General features: G+C 39.0%; 2 protein-coding genes across 3 annotated transcripts in view; one reads left to right on the plus strand and one right to left on the minus strand.

Annotated features, from left to right (window-relative positions):
- KIF15 (kinesin family member 15) overlaps nt 1–5,285 on the minus strand; it is a 38,834-nt gene extending 33,549 nt beyond the window's left edge. The window contains exons 1-4 of one of the 2 annotated variants that reach the window (XM_075055548.1): nt 5,114–5,285; nt 3,411–3,453; nt 1,939–2,122; nt 804–880 (exon numbers count right to left, since the gene is read on the minus strand). In XM_075055548.1, coding sequence (XP_074911649.1) covers nt 804–880; nt 1,939–2,122; nt 3,411–3,453; nt 5,114–5,270 — 461 coding nt within the window. In that variant the 5' untranslated portion in view covers nt 5,271–5,285. The remainder of the gene's footprint in view (nt 1–803; nt 881–1,938; nt 2,123–3,410; nt 3,454–5,113) is intronic. The other variant, XM_075055558.1, reaches the window with a different exon arrangement.
- A 118-nt stretch (nt 5,286–5,403) lies between these two features.
- Nucleotides 5,404–16,808, plus strand: KIAA1143 (KIAA1143 ortholog). Its single transcript, XM_075055570.1, has 3 exons — nt 5,404–5,642; nt 7,581–7,740; nt 14,784–16,808. The coding sequence occupies exons 1-3, from the start codon at nt 5,535–5,537 to the stop codon at nt 14,993–14,995; spliced, it is 480 nt and encodes a 159-aa protein (XP_074911671.1). The 5' UTR covers nt 5,404–5,534; the 3' UTR covers nt 14,996–16,808.
- Nucleotides 16,809–24,276: the final 7,468 nt, after the last annotated feature.

Genomic DNA, 24,276 nt, shown 5'->3' on the forward strand with positions numbered 1-24,276 from the left:
ATTTTTTGGGTCAATCTTTTGGGTTTGTGCCACTCAGTAGTGCACATAAACCCAAAATGAGAAAAATACTTTTAAGTCAAATATATCCTTTTTTTTAAACCATAGTTATTAATCATGCTAGAGAAACTTCAGGGCAATTTCACTTCATTTTTCCACATTTGTAGATTGTAACAAAGACTTCATGGTTTTGCAATGCTAGGCTAGGCTAAAAAACCCAGTAAGGTTTTGATTAGCTCAGTCCTTCAAGTTAGCGTTTTTGGCCAAAGTGCTTACTCAGTTTTCAATATGAAAAAATATTGACAGTTAATATAATGATATTCATGCTACTAGTCATGGATATATTTCTACCTTGAGAACACTTTTGAAAGTTAAAATTATCATTCATGACTTTTCCCACAGGCAGCTAAGACTCACTAAAGAGTTGAGCTTGCCAAATATCAAGTTAAACCAATTTTCATTCTATTTTACTATGGACATACTGAAAACAACTAGGTTTCTCTTTAACAGCACAATAAAGATTCTAGTTTTTAGACAAACAATAGGAAAATTGAAATGAGTTTACACTCCACATTTTTGGCCTTAAGTATTAGAAGCATAACACCTACCAATAGATTCCTCCAAAAGAGGAATAAGGAGTACTCTTCAATATTGCAAGAACATTCCCTGTGTTGTGCTGCACTAAGGAAGTACTTCCAAAGTTTACTGTAACATTAAACAGGCTCTGGCACTTAAAACCACAACTACACATTAACACAATCTCCTCCAATGTTGCAGTTGCTATGAAATACCATTAAATTACTTACTATGCAAAGATGGTTCCATTGTAGCCATTCATACAAGATTCAACAATATTTTTGGCCACACTTGAGAACACTGACTCCTGGGGACAAGGGAAAGAGAAGACACTTGGCACCACTCACTTAAGTATCTCTTCTATCAGTGTTTTCTATGCCATAACTTTATAATGTTTAAAATAGACACATTCCTTAAAGTTAGACATGTATCATGACCCCTGGAGTTCTCACAGCAAAACAATACGTCCCAAGTCTTTGTGACATAAATCACTTCTTCTGAAAAGATTTTATTCCTTGATAAACTGAAAGAAAAATAATAAAACTCAGCATCATAGTAACAGCTTTCAAATATGTATTATATTACATTTGGTCCAGTGTTTTTGCTTATGTTATTACGGTTTATACCATCAGTAGGTCAAAATTGAGCCTATGACACTTATCGAATCTAGTTAACTTTGAACATTTGCCACTTCACAATGGCATATTCAACAAATATGCACAACTGTTAGCCTCATCTATTTTCACGTATTTCTCTTAGACCTGCAACAAGAGCCTAGCTACAAATAACAGCCTACAGTGGGTGAGGGGGTTTTGGTTTTTTAAACAGGAGTTAAATGGAATTGAAGTCTTAAGAGGAATTAAAGTTAAGTTCAGAATTTCAAGCACAATATTATAAAAATTAAATTGAAGAATTTTTTTTCCAGTATTACCTGTCCCAGATGAACAATGCACCTGTTTAAAAGGCAAATGTATAAGAAGGAAATATAACAAATAGAACAAAAACTCATAAGTTCCTCATATACAAATCACATCTTTACTACCAGCTACTGGCTGCCAGTTATTTTTATGTTTGTCTCAACAGGCGGGTTTATTTTCTGTCTGTGGTGTTACTGTAAAATTTACAAATAGAAGCCTCAATTTTAATGCAAACTTTTTAATTAAAGAAATTAATAGTTAAAAAATACATAAACTATCAGAGACCAGAATTTAGTGCAACATTTCTGTACTATAACTACATATTACCAGTCTGACCACTGCAAAAAATAAGACCTAAGGCACTACATCTTTAGAAAGTTTTAGTAGAGCAGTTGCCAAAATTTGAGGAAAAACTGCAATACCATTACGAGATTTTGGAAGTTATTACCTGTGTTGTTTCCATATTTGCAACATAATCAAAAGTGAAGATCTTTGGCTCAGGCTTCGAATGCAGACGGATGGTATTTGATGAAAGAACAGATAAACACAAGCCTTGATCTCCATCCGTTAACACAGTTCCCTCTGAAGGGGGACGTACTCTTACATAAACTTTGATAGCATCACCTTCAATACTAAATGAATATTTATGCATTAGATTACTCCAAAATAGATCTATCAGCTCTTTGATAAAATTAAATCACAAATATCAGATTAAGTAAGTGAAGTCATTCAAAGGTCTTCCCTGCAAATATGCTACTTGTAGCTGTACACATCAATTCACTACTAGCCACAGACTTATTACAGGTAACAATGTGGCAGATTTAAAAACAAAGAACATGAAGTTACTGGAATTTATTGCTGTTGCATGCAACTTCAGCTCTAAAACAACACATTTCACAGTGAACTTGAGATAGATAAAACCAGTGTTATAATAAAGGTTGCAGTAGTTTCTAAGACTACAAGGCTTCAAGCACCCTTCTTACTACTGAAGTTATAAAAGACTTTACAAATGGAGCAGATGCTACATTCCAGCAACCAATTCTTGATCCATGAGTCCAATGAAATATAGCAGCACCTACATCTAAAAGCTCCCTAACCTATTTCATCACATTTATCAGTGGATGCACCAGTAAATTTAGGTTGAATAAGTAACTGTGCATGACTATTATATTAAATCTTTGAGGAGTTCTGGTATAAATACCAATATACTGATATAATATTAAAGAATTAAGTTCCTGCATGAAGTGGTAGCAAACTTGGATTTACTTTACTTCATTCTTTCCCAAAAGGCAGTTATAGCACGAGGGTGTTATAACTGTTACTCATTTTTATTTTTGGTGAACAAGAAAAAGGAACAGCATAGTTTTAAAAATGGGGGAAGGACTTCATGACTGAAATATGGGGTTGGGGAGTGGCAAAGAAAAGGGCTAAAAAAGAACAGGAAGCAGCTGAGAAAGGGAAGATGTTATACTGGATTTAAGACACACCACACTAACTTGCTGAATATGTTTTCATTAGGTAATATTATTCTGATTTGTGGCAGAAACTGTTTGTATTTGGAGGACGGCTTTTTGGTTTTTGTTTTAGCTTAGGACTTCCTCACAGAATTTAAGATCGTCATGGAATATCTCTTCAAGAAATTCTAGACTCTAGCTGCAGAGATAGTGGACAAATGAGAATTTACCGCATGGTAGTATTCCAAGATGAATCTGACACCTCAGGACAACACTTTCATTTAGAGAACTTTTTTTTTTTTTTTTAAAACCTATAAGGAAGTTAAGAGAGAAAGGCAACAATCTTGTGCAGGAAAACATTGAAAGAAAAAACTTTAAATTGTTTCACAAAGTTACACTAGGTTTTGTTTGCACTTTTTGTGCAATGTGATTATTCATATATGGGAACTGGCCAATACTACTTTACCTAGGTGAGTTCAACAAAGGTAATGCAGAGTCACGCAAATCTCCTATAAAAGTGAAACAGACACACAAAAATTAAACAAGATAAAATTACTGCTCAAAAAAATCCTGTTTAAATAGAAAATACTGTAAGCAGTACTGAGGGAGCTAAATGGAGAGCCTTATAAATATCCATTTCATGCATAAATCAGAACTGCACAAAAATATTTATTAACTATCTTCCTTTGGCAGAAAACTTGCTGTTTCTTGCAAAGGTAGAGGAAGCTCCTGTCCTGCAATGTCACTAGTCTCTTAAATTAATATATATGAGGTTTTGCAAGTGCTTTAGAGCATTAGGAACATAAATGTTATTACATATTCCCATTATATTTATATAACAATACAGCATGAATTTATATAACAATACAGCATGAATTTATATAACAATACAGCATGTAATAGTTTTACTGATGACTGAAAAAAATCAATTTTCTAAACATGCACAACTCAGTAGCTATATTGCTTTCACTTTTATGAAGTAATACTGAGCACTCTGTAATGCATAAAGCTCTCCTGTATGTATAAGCATCATTTTGCACAGCTTCATATTTCAAGGAGATGGCACATATCACCCCATAGGTAGATATGGTGACGTATTTTTTACTTAAGGGTGAATCTGGCATGAAATTATTTCACATAGGTTAGTCAAAATACTAACATAATCAAATTTAAACAAATAAGTAAAACAACAATGAAAGGTGATTTACCAAAATATTCCAATAATAAAGACCTTACAAAGTCTCTAAAAGTGCACAGGTTTTAGCGTAGGAGGATCCCTTCCAAAGTAGAATTAATAAAGGTGTGCAACGGTACTAACCTTCTCATTAACATGCATACTACACTAATATCCTGCTGCTGCTAGGCAAGCCTACCTGCTTTGATTCACACAATAACATCTGAGAAATGTTCTAGCTTCTAATTCAGTTGTTTATTCTTCAAATGCACAAGGTATCAAAACAAGCTGGACAAGAGAAGCAGCGCATTTTGGAACAGCAGTCAGACTGATAGATACCTGCACAACCTGTACCTTGGGAAATGACCGACTCTCAGCTAACCCTTCTTAGCTCCCATTTTAAAGAGCTGCTTTCACTTGAACGCTTAGAAGACACTATAGTTACAAACATCACAGCTAATTAAAACTCGATAAAATTACAGAAGACGAACTGATAAACGCGGGACGGCTGACAGTAACAAGGTTTGTAAAGCCTTCCGGTTCGGGAGGGCTGCTTATACGAACAGACCACGAGAATCCTTTGGGGATGTCAGTGCCAGAAGGCGATTCTGGAGGCAGGGGGTGGGGGCTGACCCCTCTCCCTGCCCCTGCTCCCACCCCGCCGCCCTTCCCCGACACCACCGGGGGCAGCGCGGCTGCCCTGTGGGCACTCCCGGATGGCACCGGCCCCTCCGCGGGGGCAGCGAGCCCAGCCAACACGGCCACAGCTCTCCCTGACCCTGTCAGTTATTACACCTGGGTGATACCCCACAGGAGGCGACCAGCCCTAGAGGGCAGAACCGTCCGTCACCCGGCCAGCGGCACTGACTGCAGCGCGGCCTCCCTCACCGAGCCGCCCCGGTCCCCTCCTGCTCCCCGCACGGGGGAGGGGGGAAACAACATCCCTCAGCCCCTTCATGGCCGCGCAGCCCCACGGCCCCCCCGTCCCTCCTCACCTCTCATGCCGGGAGCCATGATCCTCGCCAGTCCTGCCGACCCCCACACCTCCCCGACCACCGACGGCCTCTCCAAAATGGCGGAACGTTTGAATTTGGCGCTAAGGACCGCGACGTGGCCCCACCTCCTCCTCGAAGCCACCATGGGCGCGGCCATTTCGCTCTACATCCTACCCCGCTCCGGCTTCTTTCTCGCCATTGGCTGGAAGCGCCTTCGCTCCTTTCACGTGACGGAGAGTTACGGAAGGGAGGAGGTGTGTTATTTCTGTCCCACTAGGGCCACCGTCCGCTCGCGCCCGCTCGGCCCGGGGGGGGGGGAGAGTGAGTGAGAGAGTGAGAGAGTGAGCGAGCGAGCGAGCGAGCGAGCGTGCGTGCGTGCGTGCGTGGAGACGGCAGCGCGACTTGGTCGCGGGCAGCGGCCATGAGCAAAAGGAACCAGGTCTCCTACGTGCGGCCGGCCGAGCCCGCCTTTCTCAGCCGCTTCAAGCGGCAGGTCGGGTATCGGGAGGGGCCCACGGTGGAAACCAAGGTAACGGCCTGGCCCCGCGCTCGGGCGGCACGGCCCTCCCCGCCCGTGGGCTTGTATCGGGGCCCTGCTTCCTTGCCCACCGCCACGGCCGGCCCCTCCCCGGGGGTGGGAAGGGGCAGCGCCCGCTTCTTGGGGCCTCCCGCGCCGCGATGCCCCCCCTCCCCTCGGGCTTGAAACGAAGGCGGTGGGGAAGCGGCACTTGAAGGCTTTGTCCCTGTAGGGCGAGGGGGAACAGTAGTTACCCGCTTAAAATGAGCTGAAACTGTCTTCGTAGCTTGTTTTTGCTTCTGTGTTAGAGATTCAAAACAACAACAGATTGTAGTGCCCCTCCCCATCGCTGTTTTTAATAACTGCAGCCGTGGTGATCTTGGTGACCTGTGCAGAGCAGCCAGTGCCGACCTCTCAGCGCCCAAGTGCTCTGTGGGGGCAACGGGGGAAACGGCAACGATGTCCCAAATTTTAACTGCCCTTACAAAGCCCAGGCGGGGGGGGGGGGGGAAAAGTGTTTAAGGCTATAGTAAAAAAATGTCTTGGAAAGGAGTTAACGTCATCTTAACATAGGTCAGCAGACACAGACTCCAGTGTGACGGCAGGGCAGGGGCAGCAGGGTTTGAGTGAGCTTGTTAAAAGGCAGCCTTTTCTGAGGGGACTTTTTTTCTGTTTCCAGTGTGCTTTTGCCTGTGTTTCCTGCTAACTAAGGTTTTACAGGGTGCCTTAAGAAAGAGGCCTGTCATTATCGTAATATAGCAGATGCAAAGTTGTTTCTTTTTGATGACTAAGGAGATGTAAATTTAAGCTAGGGTTTAACATTAGCTGGTAGTGCTGCTTGTGCAGTTACGTTGTTACTTGGTTGTACTTGCACGAATCTTTGCATGATTCCACCTGACCTGTATGCAGCTAAAAACTAACCTAGCAAAAAAAAAAAAAAAAAAAAAAAAGCCCCCCCAGTGGGTCATTGTTATGGCCTTGATTTGAATCATACTTCTGCCACTGTGGATATACAAGTTACTTGTGAAAATACCTTTTATTACAGACGGGAATGTATTGACTTTCACCACTTGCTCCATTCTCCTGTATTGCCTTTCTAAAGGTTCAATTCTAGTATATTGTGGATCTTAAGCTGAAGAGGCTGTTATCATCTAACCTCTCCAGATTGGTTAGTAAAGTAATAGTCACAATGATTTGTTAAAAAAAGAATTTTGTGATGAACTGGAATTTGAGGTAAAAGTATGCCTTTATTACTAACTGTTTCACTTCCCAAGGAAGTTTGCATTTTGTCTACCTCTTGGTAAATTCAATAGATTATGGTAATACTATCTATACTTTTCATTATGAGATTAAGTTTTCAGTTTCTCTAATATTGCCAAACTTTATGTTGTTGCACTGAGGTTTCTGTGCCAGAAAGTTTATTTTTATAAAATTTTATCCCAAATTATTCTTCTATCTTAGAGCACAAGTTTGCGAGAATAGAAGCAGGGACGTGGTCTTTCTTGTGTCAGTAATGCTTACAGTGATTTGGTTAGGCAGCTTTAATAACAAAGCCACCAGGGACTCCCTTTCCCTTTGTGCTGTTTTGAGTACAGCATAGAAGATTCAAATTTGGACCCACGCATTTAAGAGTTTCTTAGTGTTGCATGGCAGGCAGTGCTTGTACAGTAAAGATAACGAACAAAGGAATTCATTTCTTACCTTCCAAGTTCCTACTGTTTTGGTCTCTAACTGAAAGAGCCCATACGTTTTTTTTTCTAGGAGACACTACGTCTCAGTGATAGAATTGGAGTGTCATTTGGAGTGTGCTGGGAGGGCCTGGCACTGACAGCTGTGCCAAGTCTCCTCACTAACCTTACTGCAAAAGTGAAACCAGAGAGAACTAGCCCTCCCTTTGTGGTTGTGATTTGGTGTGGTGATCAGAACTGCTTTTATTTCTTTCCTGTCTAGAGAGAGCAGCTTCCACTTGCAGAATGTGATAGTGAGAACGGCAGTGACAACGAAGATGAGCAGCCTCAAGTGGTAACACTGAAAAAAGGGGACTTGACTGCTGAAGAAGCAATGAAAATTAAACAGCAAATCAAAGAGGCCTTAAAGTCAAATGAATCAGGTGAGTGAATCAAAGAGAGAGAACCCATAAAAGGGAGCTTGATAATTTGCTTATTTTTCTACCATTTAATATTACCTTTGATTAATTGTTTTGAAATTTTCAGCTAAATAATTTGCACTTGTGATTCCTGATCTGAAGTTGTTGAGTACATATCCAAGCTGTCTGGCATTTTATAGTGTTGCAGTCCTGTGCTTCTTGATTGTGCTTCATCCTACCTCCAAATACCACCTTAAATAAATGGTTGGGGGGGTTTTTTGTTATGGTGTGTCATTGTCCTGGCACACAGTCTTTTGACATCACCTGTGATAATTTTTGAACTCATTAATTATTTGAACTCATTAGTTCAGCCAAATTTGATGGCAGAGTGGATGTCTTGAATGTAATTGTATAAGTTCATGAAAGAGAGTGATGGGCAGAAGGAGGAAACTCAGTTTAGTGCTTCAGTGGAAAGAATGGCAGGTGAGTAAGCTTGGTAACATGTTCACTTAACTGACTGCTCCATGTTATTACTTGCTTAAATTATCCCCAGTATGCGTTGTGACTTGCAAATATATTATGCAAAACTAAATTGATCAGTTGAAAATAACAGGTGGTGCAATAGTGCCACCAAACAGCAAGGTATAGAAAAAAATGTTTCTTTGCTAGAAGGAATTAGAAAGCCTTATCTAAGTTATTTAATAGGCTTTTCAAGAATGGAAAGATGGAAGTGGTGTGAGAGAGGTTGCTGCAGTTAGGCAATAAAGATGTGAAACTATAGCTGATGGATACAGTTACGTTAAGAATTTCTGTCAGTATTCATCATTCAGATATGGTTGACATAAGTGCTTTGAGAGTCCAAAAACTTCCATAATCACACAGGGTGTGATGAAATGTAGTTTTATCTTTATTTTTTGCTGACAGAAGACTTGACAGATTAAAGGTAGCTAGTACTGCCTCTAGTGGAAATGTCTTGACAATTAAGAATATAAAACTGGAACCTCACAAGTATAAAATAGAAAGGTGATTCATGGAAGCTGTGGACCTTTTCTTTGGTTAGCCATTGTGGCTATTTACAAAGGCTGTAAATTGAGCTTAGAGCAGATTGAGAGCCTAGCACACCGCTATCAACAGGACATCCTTAGCTTCTGTCGTTTTCTGCCATTTGGATTCAAAAATTCAGGTTTGTGCTGTCCCTATGTAGAAGTATGTGTTAAAATTTAAATGGTAGAAATTATATAAATGGAGAAGTCAGATAACAGTAGTGGGAGAAAATACATTGAGAATCGTATATTTTTAAAAGCAGATTGTTGAAAAATTCTCAATTTTTGTAATGCAGGTTAGTCTGAAACTAAATAAAACTACATCTGATTTGTTTCTGCAGGTAGATATGTATACGTTAGGTATAACCAGGTAGTGAACTGAGGGTTGTGTTCATATAATTTGAACTCCTCTGAGAAAATGCATTCAGCTTCCGGCTTACTTCCTGAAGTGTAATGCATGTGCTTGGTGTTGTAGTTTGTAAAGTTGTAAAGAAAACATGATTTCTTTTCAAAAGTGGGATCACCCTCCTACTGTTGGGAGAAATTTCAACCCATTGGAAGGAAATGGCATGATTCTTTCTGAGCATTGGTTTCCTTTTCATGTAAGCAACTTGAATTTTGAATGATCACAGTAGGAGGAAAAATGATTTTGTAAGGCTAGGCAAAAAGTAGTTGTCCATAAGAGTCTATTGAGATGGAGTCCATGCTGTGAAAAAAGTCCAAAAGATCTACCAAGCTGAATACACAGTATGAAATGGAAGTGTATTTGAATAGAGTAACTGAACTTCTTTGGTGGAAAAAGACATTCCTAAGACATAATTGTATGTAGTGAAGATGGTAGTATTGAGTCCCTGTAGGCCTTTGGCACCTTTGCTTATTACCCTTTCAGCCCTTCAGTAATAACTTGCATTTGGAGGAAAAAATCCACGGTAGTAGGTAGCAGAGTGTTGAATCACTATGCTCTGGGGACTGCTGCCCTCTGTTCTACATTATTGTATTATTATTCGTTCATCTGCCTCTGCTGTTAATATGAGGTCTTGGCCTCCTTTTCCTTTTTTTGGCTTATGGGAATAAACAGGGTAAGTGCTACTGTGTTCCTCTGCTATGGCCAGGATCGAGTGCAAAATTTCCAGTGAAGGTATGGGTGACTGTGCTACAGCTTGCTGAAGGCTTTTTTGAGTCTTTGGCCATCTTTGCACTGTCAGTCTGGCCTCTAGATTTAAATTCTGATTTCCAGTCAGACAGGTATTTAGACAGCTGGTTACTGCCAGTTTAATAAAGAGAGTTTTGAATAATGTGTTAATTTCTGTTCTTTTTTTGGATAATTGTCAATTCTGAAAATGGGAAGTATAAAGAAAGTTTGATGCTGAATGATTCGATTACATTTCTTGTTGCTTTGATTTTTATACCAGAGTTGAAAGTGAAATTAATTTAACAGGTACTAGACCATAATGCATAGCCCCAAATCAGATCATTAGTAAAATTCCATGAAGCTGAAAAGGTAGCAGGGAAGTAAACTTTCCAACTGCTAATCTTCCTTTCCACCATGCATCAGTGCTGAGGCACTTTGATAGATCGTAAGTAATGTGCTGCTAACCATCTGTTGTGAATAGAAACTGTTAAGTTTATCAGAACATGGAAAGTACTCAGTTTTGAGGTTCTGCCCTCTCCTCCTTTATATCTGTAGTGATTGTCTTCATTTGAGGGTCCTTGTCATCAGGCTTTGGTTTGGGATATTATTCTAGGATTTTCCAGATCTCATTTACATAGTTTCTCCTTCCTGTTCTTCTAGAACCAGTTTGACATGGCCACACTTTTTTTTATTTCAGGCACCAGCAGTTCCTGTGACTCGCATTTTCCTTTACAGATGAGTAATGCTTTTGCATTAATTTGGCAAAACCAGCTGATTAATGTCCTAGCTGCACTTAGTTGCCTCCTAAGGCAGAACAAAATTTAGTGAAGCTTGTAGGTTGGCTTTTGCAAGTATAGTCACAGGGAACTTTATTTAGGACTGAACCTTTCCTATATGAGAAAACACCCTTCCATATTGAGATATTTTTCTCTATGGAGGACTGACTTAGAGGCTTTTTAAAAAGAAGACATTTGTTTATCAACAGTCATTTTGATTAATATTTTTATGCAGCATTTTATAAATCATTACTGTTGGTTCAGAGACAAATTTAAATGGTCTTATGAGAAATAAAATTTGCACAAAAGAAAAGATGGCAATTACTGCAAGATACTTTATCCCAGCACTCATTATAGTCTATGGAATTGATCTTTCTACTGCTTTTCTAGTTCACCTGGCCTCTGGGACACTTTGATACATGCAGATGAGCAAATTTGGCAGAAGGTGTCCTTACTCATTCAAAGTCTTTTAATATTATTCTTGTCTCATTCTGTATGCTGGGGTTGGGGGTGTACAAGAGAGAGGAGAGACAAGGAGAACACAGTCCATGCTGTCTTGGATATTGGAGCTCTTTCCTTAGCTTAAGCAGCTATTACATCAGATACATATCACAGAGTTCATGCTGCTCTTCATCATGTGAACAGCAGGAATCTAAATAAAAGCTGATTTTACAGTATGTAAGTAACAAAAACTTTCCCAAGTGTCTTCATAAACAATTGAGACTGAGTATCTGAGCAAGACCGGCCTTTTTATCTTCATGATACCAGTGTGTGGAATTCCTGTAGAAAATGCTTCCAAAGGCATGCATAGAGGTGGGTGGCCAGAAAGCACTAGAAGAAGAATCTGAAATGGCTGATCTGACCTTCAGACCTTAGAAAACATTAAGAAATTTGCCAGGTTATCATACATTTTTTCCAACCTTTATCATAGAATAGATGTATATCTTGAAATATTGTTTGCGCTGCTCCTCCTGTTGTTCTGCCAGTTCAGTGGCGTTTGTGTTTCCTGTCATTGCCTCATTGACCCACGCGGACAGAAACTGCTGAAAAATCCTGCTGCTAACCACACAAATGACTACTAAATAAAAAATGCAGTAAACTGAAGAGCAGTGTTTCTTTTTCAGACCCTCATTTCTGCTTCTCTTGTAATATATAACTTGGAATTAAAAGAGAAGAAACAAAATTCTGATTTGTGGCTTCTTAAATTGATGTCACTTGTGAAGTGAGTTTTCAGCTCAATGTTTGATTGTGCCCCTCTTAGCCAAGCAGTGTAAAGGTTTGTGATCCAGGTAAAAGCAGCAGTGACTAAGAACAGTCCGAATTTGAACTGCTAGTGTAGTTTTTGGACTCTCTTATCAGAAGTGGATTTTATTATTTCTCCTGTAATGCCTTTATGTTGGCTGTATTTTACTTTGTGTGTTTCAGTGTGTTTATCAGAAATCCTGCTCTCCATAATTTGTAATACTGATACTGTCTTTTATCAGGGCTCTGTTGGAAAAACTGCCAACACTGAGATTGTTTCTTCAGTCTCTTCTTTGCATTGCTTAATACACTCAGGTTTTGGAGGTCATCGATACAAATAAAAAAGGACAGCTGACACATAAGAGTCTGGTAAAGTTAGAAAAGATGAAGCGAAATTTTTTTACCAGCTGGAAAAGACAATCTTTAACAAATCAACACAAATTTCTTGAGCCGCTACATCAAATTCTTTCAAAAAGCATAGTCTGTGTGTTCTCCCTCTTTCCACAAGTTGCTAAGGTAAGGCTAAGCCTACTGTGTTTCCTTATCTCCTTTGTTCTTTGTCAAGCATTGCCAACACATCATAGCTCTCTGAAGTTGGCCTGGGATGCCTGCTGAAAGGAATGTCCCTGAGCATATAATGAAATTTGGACAGTGTTTAACCAGGCCAAGAGCTAAAATCTTTTCCTTTGATGCAGAACGATCCGCAAATAGTATTGAGGCCCTGGAGGTCAGAGCTAAGCTAGTTGCCATTTTGGTGGAGTTTTTGAGCTTTGTTCTGTTTATGCACTTTGCTTATTAGGTGTTTAAATTCATATTGCAAAGATACTTATCAGTTTCTCCATCTGGTAGACAAGGTGAAATTAGTTTGTGCAGTTCACAGCGTGGGTAGCAGAAAAGCTCGGAGTAAAATTGACATTTCTGACTTCCATTTTTTCATGGACTATGAGTACATAGCTGTTTACCTGATTTATTTTGTGGATATGCTTTCATTACATTTTTAGGGGTTTGGTTTTTCAATTTACCATTCTAAGAAAATGCCGTAATTGCTGGTTGTCCTATTTTCACAGCTGTACTGGTACTGTACACAGTCTGTACACTGGCTGGCTCAAGTACATAGACAGTTGGGTCTGCTCATAAGTGAAATTTTTCTAATAGATGCACTTTTTTTTGCAGAATTTGGCTTATATTGTGCCTCAGATCTTGTTTAAGTTAGAAGATCTGTTTTTCCAAATAAACATTGTAGTTAAGCAACAATTAATTAGTAAGGGGAATTATTTGATATTAAACTTCTGAGCCAAAAAATGGAGGCCCAACTTCTGAGAAAAATGATATGTAGTGCATTTTGATTGGTTGGGTGTGATATGTTTTCAGAAACAGTTATTTTTCCCTCCCAGAATTTACCATAGGCATTTCCTAAACTACTGTATCACATGCACAGCATATAAACACCTAAGCTTTCTGTGTAGAATTCACAACAGATCCATTGAGAAGTATGCTTTTCATATTTACAGTTTATTTTTGCTGGTAATTCCTTGTAACTGTAATGCTTTTCTAATGTACCAGTCCTGAAATACTTTCCCAGAAGCTGGTTAGTTATTTTCTGCATAGTAGTATTCTCTCATAAACTAGTGCAGAAGCATGCATTTTGTAGAAGTCATTGACAGAATGGGTGCTTAGCTTTTAAAGCTAGGTTTCTTCTTAAAAAGGGTCTCTGAAACTGAATTCCAAGTGAAGTTTCCTAATGAAGTTGATGCCTTCATTTATACCACACAACCCTTAAGACACCAGATTTAATAGTTGTGTTGTTTGGAGTGTGCACTGAAGAGTGTTTCAGCCAGTGCTGCGTATGGTAACACTGAAATGTTAGTCTTCAGCCATAATGCTTATATATTGAGGAAAGAATTCATGCTAAAGACAAAAGATATTTATTGGCTATAATTAAATAGCACATAATCTTGTCAAACACATGCATATTGTTAGGAAATTTCTGTTGAATAATGAATTTCACACAAGTACTTTAGGAAAAATATTTTGTGCAGAACCTATGGTTCTTTAACATCCTGTCACATATACATTATAAAAATTGCAAACTACTGCAGCATGAGCCTTTGTCTCTGATTCATGACTTTAAAATTATGCTTTTTTTTCCAGAGTTATTGCCTTGATGCTGTTACTTGTGCAGTAGCTTTCTTCCTCTGCCTGATAATCCTGGAAGGGACTTACCTTGTTTTTAAAATTGTTATTTGCTGTAGCACATGCAGAGGAGCAGAATTAGTCACTTGGAATTGTCTGGTGATTTTGCAGATACAAAGAAGCCCTAAAACTTTCATCCTATATGATAATAAAAGGCAGGTTTATGACCATGTGATCTGTTTAGCTGTCTCAGCAGGATGGAGTATATTAGAAGAAAAAGCTTTGTCTTGTGTGTGTGCCATTTTGTTCTTTAAAGAGATACAGTAATTCTGAAATAAGTGCATTTGTTTTCACGGATTTTACAAATGGTGAAGTGAATTAGAGGATCCTATAAAGTTGTCCTCTCCATGTTGGGAAGTGTATGTGGCTGGATTGTGTGGGAAAAGCTCTACTGCTCACAGTCTCTTCTAAGTTAAAGCTCTGGTTAGCGAGAACCCATTTCTAATAGGAACTGCAGGAGAACTGTCTTCAAGGGCTGGTTGCCATGGAGCAGATGCGTGTGCATGAAGGACATTCATTGATACAGACTTTGTAGCCAAAAAATACATTTTCATGATGGTTGTATTCTATGAGAGGTCTCGCTGATCTTGGTTTTAGGGAATAAGAAAAGATAATAGTGAAGGTCTGTATGTGTATGTGAGCATGTGCAGATGAGTTCTGATTTTACTCTCGTTGTTATAGGTGGTGAACCAGAGCCTGCTGATGGAAAAATTATGTTCAGGAAGCCAGCCAAACGTTCATCAGAGAAGTTTTTGGACTTCAATGTAAGTTCAAGTAAGAAGATGAAAGAGGCAAAGAAAACTAAGAGAGAAGCAACTACTCCCCAGAGTACAGCTAAGCAAATAAAAAATAGCAGTCTTCTCTCATTTGATGATGAGGAAAATGATGATTAGGAGTTGTATTTTTTATATTTTACTTACCCGTCTAGGGATCTGAATAAGATTGAAGGTTTTCCTAGAAATTGAAGCATGGTATCTGAGTCTTCTCTTACTTTGTTATAGTCCAACTAGAGAAACATAGTATAAAACTAGCAAGAGCTAAGTCTTTGCAGTTCAGATGGAACTGTAGGAACAATATGTCCTGTCTTTATTTTAAAAGAGAAATTAACCATGTATGTAAAAGCTATTTGAGGTCACAAATGAGTAGCAAAATACACCTGTACATATCCAGTTTATATAAATTTTCAATCAATACATTTGAAAATGTCCTCTGTTACTAAAAACACATTTCCTCTCTATTTGTTGGCCTTATTTGACAGTTGTGTGGGTTTTACCTGTTATTGTTGACTTGACATTCAAAAGAGAGAGACTTCATTGCTGTGGAACAGAGACTGAAGCTTTCTGTCTCATAGCTTAACAGAAGTTTGCACAACTTTTGTACGTGTGGTTTGGCAGATTAGCTCTTTGCAGAGCACTTGGAGTAAGTGAGCCTGCAGTTGCTAAAATCATCTAGTCTTAATCCTGTCTTTGGTGAATGCAATCTAAGAAGCATCAAATTCATTTGAATTGATTGTGCTAGCAAGATATAAAAATTTTGATTGTAGTTGATGGTATCAATTAATGCAAAAGAAAGATGCCTAAACCCTTGGAGGTTGTGCACTTTGGTTATCATACTGATGAGGTCAGTATTTTGGTGGTGGTTTTATTTATTTTTTTTTAAGTATATTTGTTCCAGTTGGCTACCTATGTGTTCATAATTATTTGGGATCTCAAACAGTGTATTTTTAAAAAATGTGTTTCATCTTTAAGCTGTGGAAAAGCATTATTTTGTTTTTTTTTCAAGTAGGAAATTGTAAACAGGAAATTTAAGTCAAGAAATGTTATAGCTGTGATACAAAGTTTTAAAATTTTTCAGTTGCCCATGTACAGTACACTGAAAGTGACCATTTCTGTACCATGTATGTAGCAGAACGTGCTGAAATTCAAAATAACACTGAGAGCTGATGGGATTGGGGAGAACAGGGTGGTGAAATGAGACTAGTGACTTTGAAATTATTTGGAAGTATGGTATGTTCTGTAACCATATATAAGGAAGACCTGAGACTGCTGCAGAATTACAGGGTATGAGGCAATGAAACCAGTTCTTCTGCTGTGTGACAGGACATCCGACATCATTTGGGCTGTAAAGCTTCATTGAAGAGCAAATTTGAAGTTGCTGTCTGAAACAGCTGGTTTTAGTTTGTTAATCTGGTATTAAACAATAAATTACGTTTTCTTTAAGTGGTCCAAAGATATTTTAATGAAAATTTCAGTACATAAATGGGATTTTTTTGTCACCTGTTAATGGAGCTTCCTATGACTGCTGCCTGTCTTCATACTTACCAACTTCCTGCAGCATAAGATCAGATGCAAGTCTGCATACTATTTCACACTAATTGTGCGAGTGCATATTACCCTGATTTTGAAAATGAATAGATCTGTTGTCCTTTCAGAAAATTAAAACCAGACCTATAAATGGATATTAAAGTCTTGTTGTAGCACTGGTCTGATATTAGAACTGCCAGAGAGGTGCAGCGTGACAACCTGATTATTCCCATGAGGACATGTTACATTTATAAATACATAATTTGTCTGTATTCTGCATATGTAGAAAATAAAATCAAATGTAGGAAGAAGAAAGAATCAAAGGTTCCCAGGGATTAATCTTTCCATTTATTTTGTATACTTAAAACTTGTTTGAATCCATTAAATATCTATATATATATACCCCCATGAGAAATCCTGTAGCATTACAGTATACTGAAGGAATATCTGGGCATATTTCAACAACTGAGTAAATACTCTGACTTGCAGAGACTCATCTGAAAGAATGAATTAACCATTGACTGCTTACTTAAACTTTTCTGGTTCTGTTTGTCAGCACAAAAATATACTTGCTTACATTTTTCTTGTGCAGCCTGAAAGCTCTTCACTTTAGCTGTGAGGCAATTTAGGAGATATGGCTATCAAGAGATAAATGCTTGCCAAGGATCAGAAGGAATTTGGATTTACCTTAAAATTAGAGAGAGCCTCCCATATATGCAGCTGATTTGGCATGTTCAAAATAAGATTGAGGTCTTGTTTGAATCTGGCTAGTAATTGCATTTAAACAAAAATTACTATTTCTAGTGAAAGACTTGGGAGACAGAAGTCCAGTGAAAAGAGGGTTACCTCAAAATACTGGGTGCAGTACTTTTGCTTAATCATGCTCCTTGCCCTACAACTTCATGACAGATGTCTGGAATGCAAATAAATTAATTGGGTTTACTTGGAAATAATACAATGAAAGGTATGTTGTTCTTCAGGCAACGCAGCAGGGGAAAGAAAGGCGGATACAGAAACCCAGTTTCTTTCCTTTATTCTGACTGTGATTTGTAGTGCTCTGACCAGGAGGAGACCTTTGTATTCATTGTATTTCACTCCCAGTTGACCTAACAATAACTAATTGGATATATTTATTAAGAGGTGTGAGTGATGCACAGAAGCATTATAGTCAAGTAGTCATGTGAAAATTCAGTGTTCTTGATGTGACACACCAGGAAAATTACACACGCCATCAACTCCCCATGAAACCTGTGACTAAAGAGAACAATTACTTGTTCATTTAGGAAAGAAATGTGAAACTGTCTTAAGCAATCACCTGCCTTAAGCAATGGGCCGTGGAAAAATAATAATTGCAGGAACTTTCTAATAAAGGGGAAGCCAAAGTAAGTACATGGAACACGGGGCTAGGACTGGAATGGACAATTCTCCTGGCTTTTTCTTCCTCTCTCTCTTCCCTGCCCTCATCCCCAGTCCTTTTCCCCTCCTGTAGTGGGGAACGTATATGTATTTTTTTATCTTGTGGAGTTTGCTCAGCTAAGTGTGAGAGAAGCCGTGGAGGAGCAAGGTGAAAGTAGCTGAGGCTTGTTACCCAATATGGGAATCTTGGTCGTCAGATGTGGCCTGTTACCTAATGTGGGAATCTTGTACAGTTTTTATTAATAAAACCTTTGAAATTTCCCAGTTCAGTAAGACTCCAAAATGTTTGATGGTGGTGTTAGTTCTCGCTCTTCTTAGCTGAGCAGTAAGCTGGAATAAACCTGGTGAACTGTAGTAGCATTGCAGCTGTGGATGCTTGTAGTGGAGGCTTTTTATGTTGCAAAGGTGCTTGGATGTCATCAGGAAAGATGAGATGCTCTGTCACCTTTATTTCTTTTGAAGAAACAGGATCTTTCTCTAAACGATAGGAATCAAAGTGAATCATCAAGAATGCTGCATTATGAGATAGAAATAGCAAAGACAGGGGACAGAATGAGCAAGAAAATGCACATGTGGGCAGGTAGCCCAGGAGTTCCTACCCTGGGTTGTATTTCTAGCCTGTCTGATAAGGTTAATTTTTTTCTCAAATAAAACCAAATTTGTTGTATTGCAAATGTTCGTTTCATTGGCCTAAACAGGAAGGGATGAGTCAGAATTCTATTCTGATATTTTTTGTGTCCAGCACTTTTCCAGGAAATATCATTTGGAGGATCAAAGGCTGTGTTTTGGAGACACTGAGCACAAGAAGCCTGTTTTTAGCTGGTTTAATTACACATTTTTGAGTTTCATCACAGGACTTAATTTTTTTTTTTTTTTTTTTTTTTTTTTTTTTTTTACAGTGCTTCAGTATATAATCCTGTTAGGAAGCTGCAGATTTACAACAAAGCAGGAAGTAGCAATGTCATCATTTCAGCTGATTGTTTCCCTTGTGCTGTAGTGTATTAACTAAGTAATGCTTCACTTTGCTATGTAGAGCCAATTGCATTCTCAAGGACATCAGGCATGCCTGAAGATGAGTCATTACCTTTGGTACAGCACAAGAGGTATGATATGCAGTCTCAGCAAGCGTTTGTCCATTGAAGTTGGTTAATAACCTATAGCCTTCTCCTGTGGCAAGATGCCATAAATCAATCCTTTGTGCATTCAGCAAACAGCAAGGCTGGTGTATCAGCTGCCTCTTCAGTATCATCCCTTTATTCCCATTCCTAGAGCAAGGTGTTAATCTGCAAAGAGATTTTTCATGTCCTAGACCTCCCCTTCTGCCTCACTTCCTTGAGAGCATTCCAGAGGCAGCAGTCACAAGGGTAGCCATTAAAACCAGGGGAGAACACCACAGGGTTTCATGTGAGTGACTGCAGCCTCCTGCAGGCTTCCTCAAGATTTTGAGAACCTGTAAAATCTCAGAGCTAGCTCCTTGGAAGTAACTTCCTCCTGGGGAAAATGGATGGGACCAGTCAGGAAAATTGCACAAGATTGAATTTTACAGTGTTTACCCTACTATCACTTATTTTTTGTTGGAGGTAAAGCTAACAGCTGGCAAAAGCAGTTTTCCTCTATTAGGAGATGTAAAGTGGCTTTGGTGCCATTCCAATCCATATGGCAAAGGATTCCTGTTCCTCGAGTCCCGTGGCAGTCCTCAGTGCAATGCTTGATTAGTTAAGGCCATGGGCAAGAGGGAGCTACCTTGTAATAGGCAGAAGTTATTAGAGGAAGGTGTTGTTAAGCCTCCATGGGGTAACGGTGATCACGGCACGCTTTTTTTGATATCATGAAAGAGTTGTTCCCTTAGGGACAACACAGTAACAACGAACTTTAAAAGGGCAGATTATAAAACTATGAGGAAAATGGTTAACAGCAGGCTGAAGGGCAAAGAGAAGTACTTAAAAAACATAGAAAGCTGCCTGGAGGCTATTTAAGAACATTGTATTAGAGGCACAGATGGTTTGTATACCTCTGAGCAAAAACATAGCATACGAGGAAGAATGAAACTCACAGGGTTACGTGGGAGAAAAGCGTGAGTGTAGAAAGGTTGAAAATGCATCCCTTAAAGACAACGACTGTCTGAATGACAGACTAGGAAGTGTTATAAGGAGAGTGGAAAGAGCTGGAAAGTGTCAGTGCTAAGAAAAAGACTATAGCAGCTGCTGACTTTGGATCCCCAGGATGAAACACTGAAAAGAGTGATTCTAATAATGTCCTGAGCCCTTTGCCTTTGAAAACTGGGCTACTCCAGATGAAGACTTCACCAGAAAAACAAGCATGCTTTTAATCTGAGTTAGCTAGCACAAGCCAAAATCTCAATAAAGCCAAAGCAGTCTGTGGTTTTAAAATGTGACTAGGCCAAATTTAAGAGTAAAGGAGCCCATTGAAACATAGTTGCTCCATACTAGGACTTTAATTTCACCTTATGTTAGATTCAGTGCCAAAAATTATGTTTTTAATCTTTGCCAAAGAAGGTAGAGATAAAAAACCCCACACACTCCTAAAAACTCTAATTCTAGTAAAAGCAGAAAACCTACATTTGTTCTGGTGCAGCTTTGGGCTGAGAGGGAGACTATCTGATAAGGATGTAGTGAGGTTTGCAGAGCTTTTTTACACCAATGTGTAATTGGACAGATGCGGAATTTTGTTGTCATGTATCTGAGAACAGGAATACACTGATGGTAAATTAGAAGGGGAACATATCAAATATCACAAATCTGATGATGTGTGCAAAAAAAAGTGTCCTTGTGAAATCAATGGAAGTTATTTTCTGGTTTAAAACCAAGGAAAGGCAGGGGAAGGTTAGAACAACTATTTTGGCAATAAAAACTTGATGCACACAGTCTCTGTGGGAGTACAGCCCTGGCATCTAGGCTGTTTTATTCTGCCCTGTTAAATTGAAACAAACAATTCAGCTGCCTGAGTCTCTTCTCCTCTGACATGCCAACTATCTCGAGAGAAGAGATTAAGCATTGTGCTGATCAGTGCCACAGCAGCAGCAGCAGTTTTATAATTTAAGGGCTGCATAAAATTTATGGAGCACTGAGAAGAGCTTAAATCAATTTTATGATTTTCATAAATTATTGCAGGCAGACTGTGTTTGTGTAGAAAGCCAGTGATGTTCGAGCAGTTTATCCAGTGGACAACAACATTCAAAATAGGGATTTTCAAAGGCACCTGTGGGAATTACACATTCAAGTTTGATGGAAGTTAGAAGACTTGTTTCTTTGAGCTACTTAGTATTCCAATATTAATTCTTAATCATACCAAATTGTTTCAAATACTTGGTAAAAATCAAAATTAGAGGAGGGTCAAATTCAGAGCAATTTTAAAATTTCATTTAAATGTTTAATATGCTTATAAACAGTGGGTGGGTAACTTGTAGTTTTATTTCAGGTGAAAAACCACTTTGGCACTTGAAGAGTTAGCCCTTTTCATACCACAGTGCATTTTGGGGTGGTTGTTTAGCCCCCATTATCATGAGGAACCTTGTTTTCTGTCTCTGCTCGAGGCTGTACCTGCAAATTATTCCAGCTGCTACAGAGAAGGATCTGCCTGTAGAGCAGAAAGAGAAACAATACCTGTTTCCTCATTGCACATGTCAAGATTATGTAATAAGACAAATAGAATTCCATACATTATGGATATGAATAGAGATTGAACTTCCCTTCTGGACAACTAACTGAGGTGGAGCTGATAAAGTACAGTTCCCATTTCATCCTAAATTGGGTATTACTGGTGACTGAAAGAGCCTTCCGCTCACTGGGCATTATGGCCATCAGGATACAGATAGGTTGGAGACCCTTCATCATATTGGGATACATCTGAGCTGTAATACTCAGTGTTTAATTTTCTTTATTTTAAGCTGCTCCAACTCCTCCATTGCATTTCAGATTATTGCAGACTGAATATGCTAAACGTGGTACTAATGGGAAGAACCGTTGAATTCCTCTATGCTGGATGGGCAGCTTGGGCTAAATTATTTTCTGATGTTACTCCATTGCTCTCAATGAAATGACACTGATAGATACCTGAGCTCCTTACTAAATCTGAACAAGGTAGTCTGAGGTGAATAGGTTTAAATTCAAAGAAGTTAAGTGTTGGACACTCCAGGGTCTTGCCACTGAATTCCTATAGCCAACAACATACATAAGTGATGGGAGCAACTGACTCAGTGGTCATTCTGCAGGAAGGTATCTGTGACTGCTGTGAATAAAAAACTGAACACAGGCCACGATGTGAGGAAAGCTAATGCAATTTTGGCTCTATAAATAATGCGTCATGGAGAAGAAATGTGAAGTACTCTTACCCTACTTATTCTCTGCTTCAGCCCTTAGCGGGAGTAATGTGTCTACTTTTGTGCACTATACTTCAAAAAAGAAAAATGTAGGCCCATTGGAAAGTCCAGCAGAAAGTAGTGGTATTGATCAGATGTCTAGAAAACATGACCTGTGAGGACAGATCGAAAAAAGTGGGTTTATACATCTAGAGAAAGGAGATGCAGAGGAGGGAATAATAATGTGATACCAGTCTTCAGATATGTAAAGCTTGCTGCAAAGAGGAAAGTAATAAATTGTTCTCTGTGTCTACTGGGAATACAAAAAGAACTAATGGATTTAAATTGCAGTAAAGGAGATTTAAGGAAGATATTAGGACAGGCTTTCTAGCTGTTAACAGTACTGAAGTACTAAAACAGGTTGCCTGGGGAGGTTGTGGGATCTTCATTGCCAGACATTTTTAAGAACAAGTTAGACAAACATCTGTCAGGAGTGATTTGGGTATAATTGATCCTGCCTTAGGGCAGAGGGCTGGACTAGACCTCACAAGGTCCCTTCCAGCCCTATTTTCTATGGTTCTCTCATTAGGAAGGCTGATGTGATATTCCTAGGGCCTTACCATTCCTTTTAAAAGCAAAAACATGCTATAGTGATGCCAAGAGTCAGGTTTAAACTGACAATATCTGGGAAAATTCAAAGCTTAAGGTTGGTATCCCACCCTTAATTACTAACACTTGAATGCATGTAGCACAGTTGGACTTGTTCAAAGGCTAAATAGTTGGAGGTTACACAACTGTGAGTCTTTTATGACCAGACCGTAATCTTTTTAATAGCATGAGAATCTGTTTCTTCTAATGTGTATTAATTTTAAATATTGCAACTTCCATTTTGTCATTTGAGTAAGTAGCCTGCAGTGGTCTTCAGCATCTAACATATTGCAGGTGGGGTCACTCTCATTTCACATGCCATCACACATTTGGCCACATGCTATCACACATTTGGCCACATGCTGTGCTTCCACTCACTTACTCCAAAGCTCATTCTCCCACTCCAAATTATCATGATGCTAGTGCTCAGCTTCATTATGTGGCTGTGTTTAAATCACTAATACCGCTGTTAATGCGCTTGGCTGGTACCCTTTCTCCATTCTCAGACACTGGATAGTCCTCCTGCTGCTTTCTGCTCACATGTTCTTTTATTCCTGTTGATAAATTTCATTTTCATCTGTCTTTTGCTGCTTTCCCTTTAAGATGTGCTTGCGTTACAAACAGTGGTTCAGCAGTTTAGCAGTTGGATTCCATCCAAATATTACCAAATGCCACATCTTTTAATATCAGGCAGAGCAGCTTGAATTTTCTTCTTCAGAGTGCTGTAAAAGACACACTGGCATGTTTTCTGTGCAAATGCCAAAAAAAAGAAAAAAGTTTAACAAAAGATGGGGGGGTGTGAAGCAAGCGGAAATGTCTTCATTCCCAGAATTTTGTATTTTCCCTGATTTCAGGTTTTAGTTCATGACCCAGCTGCCAATTTATGTAACTCAATGGAACTATGCCAGTTTCGAGCAGCCAAGAATTTGGCACTGTCACTTTGGTGACTGGTGGTACCTCAGTGTTCAGTGATGTGACCCCATATGTTTTTCTCCCCAAAGGCCATGCCTGGCCACTGATGATCACAGTACTGTCAAATCCTCGGGTTCTAAAAAATTCTGTGTCAAACCATGAAGTGGGGTTATGATATATACACATACACACAACATGTATATATATGTATGTATATATTATATATATGATTTGAGTTTGAATTTGGCCCTTCAGCACTCATGGCTTTTGAGCTTTTCTCTGCAACTACATGGAGAATAGAACTAAAGTAAAAATAAAACCAAAACCAGAATAAAACTGGGCTTTTCACATAATCGCATAATGCTTCCAGAAGCTGAGACCTGAAAAAATTCAACATATACCATGAAATCTGTTAACATTATGACTGGATATTTAGCCATTAAGTTGTTTTACTGCATCCAGCAGAGAGAAGGGTGTTATCAGTTGTTTTTCATGATGGTGAAATGCTCATCAGGATGCTGTAAGACACCCTTTGCTCTATGTATCTTTGATATTTCCTTGTTACAGACTGACTGTA

This window comes from Buteo buteo, chromosome 2, assembly GCF_964188355.1.
Source record: "Buteo buteo chromosome 2, bButBut1.hap1.1, whole genome shotgun sequence".
In the NCBI taxonomy this organism is placed as follows: Eukaryota; Metazoa; Chordata; class Aves; order Accipitriformes; family Accipitridae; genus Buteo; species Buteo buteo.

Coding starts and splice junctions, on each gene's coding strand:
- KIAA1143 (XM_075055570.1), top strand. CDS start 5,535: ATGAGCAAAAGGAACCAGGTCTCCTACGTGCGGCCGGCCGAGCCCGCC. Junction 5,643..7,580: donor GGCCCACGGTGGAAACCAAG/GTAACGGCCTGG, acceptor TTTCCTGTCTAG/AGAGAGCAGCTTCCACTTGC. Junction 7,741..14,783: donor CTTAAAGTCAAATGAATCAG/GTGAGTGAATCA, acceptor TCGTTGTTATAG/GTGGTGAACCAGAGCCTGCT.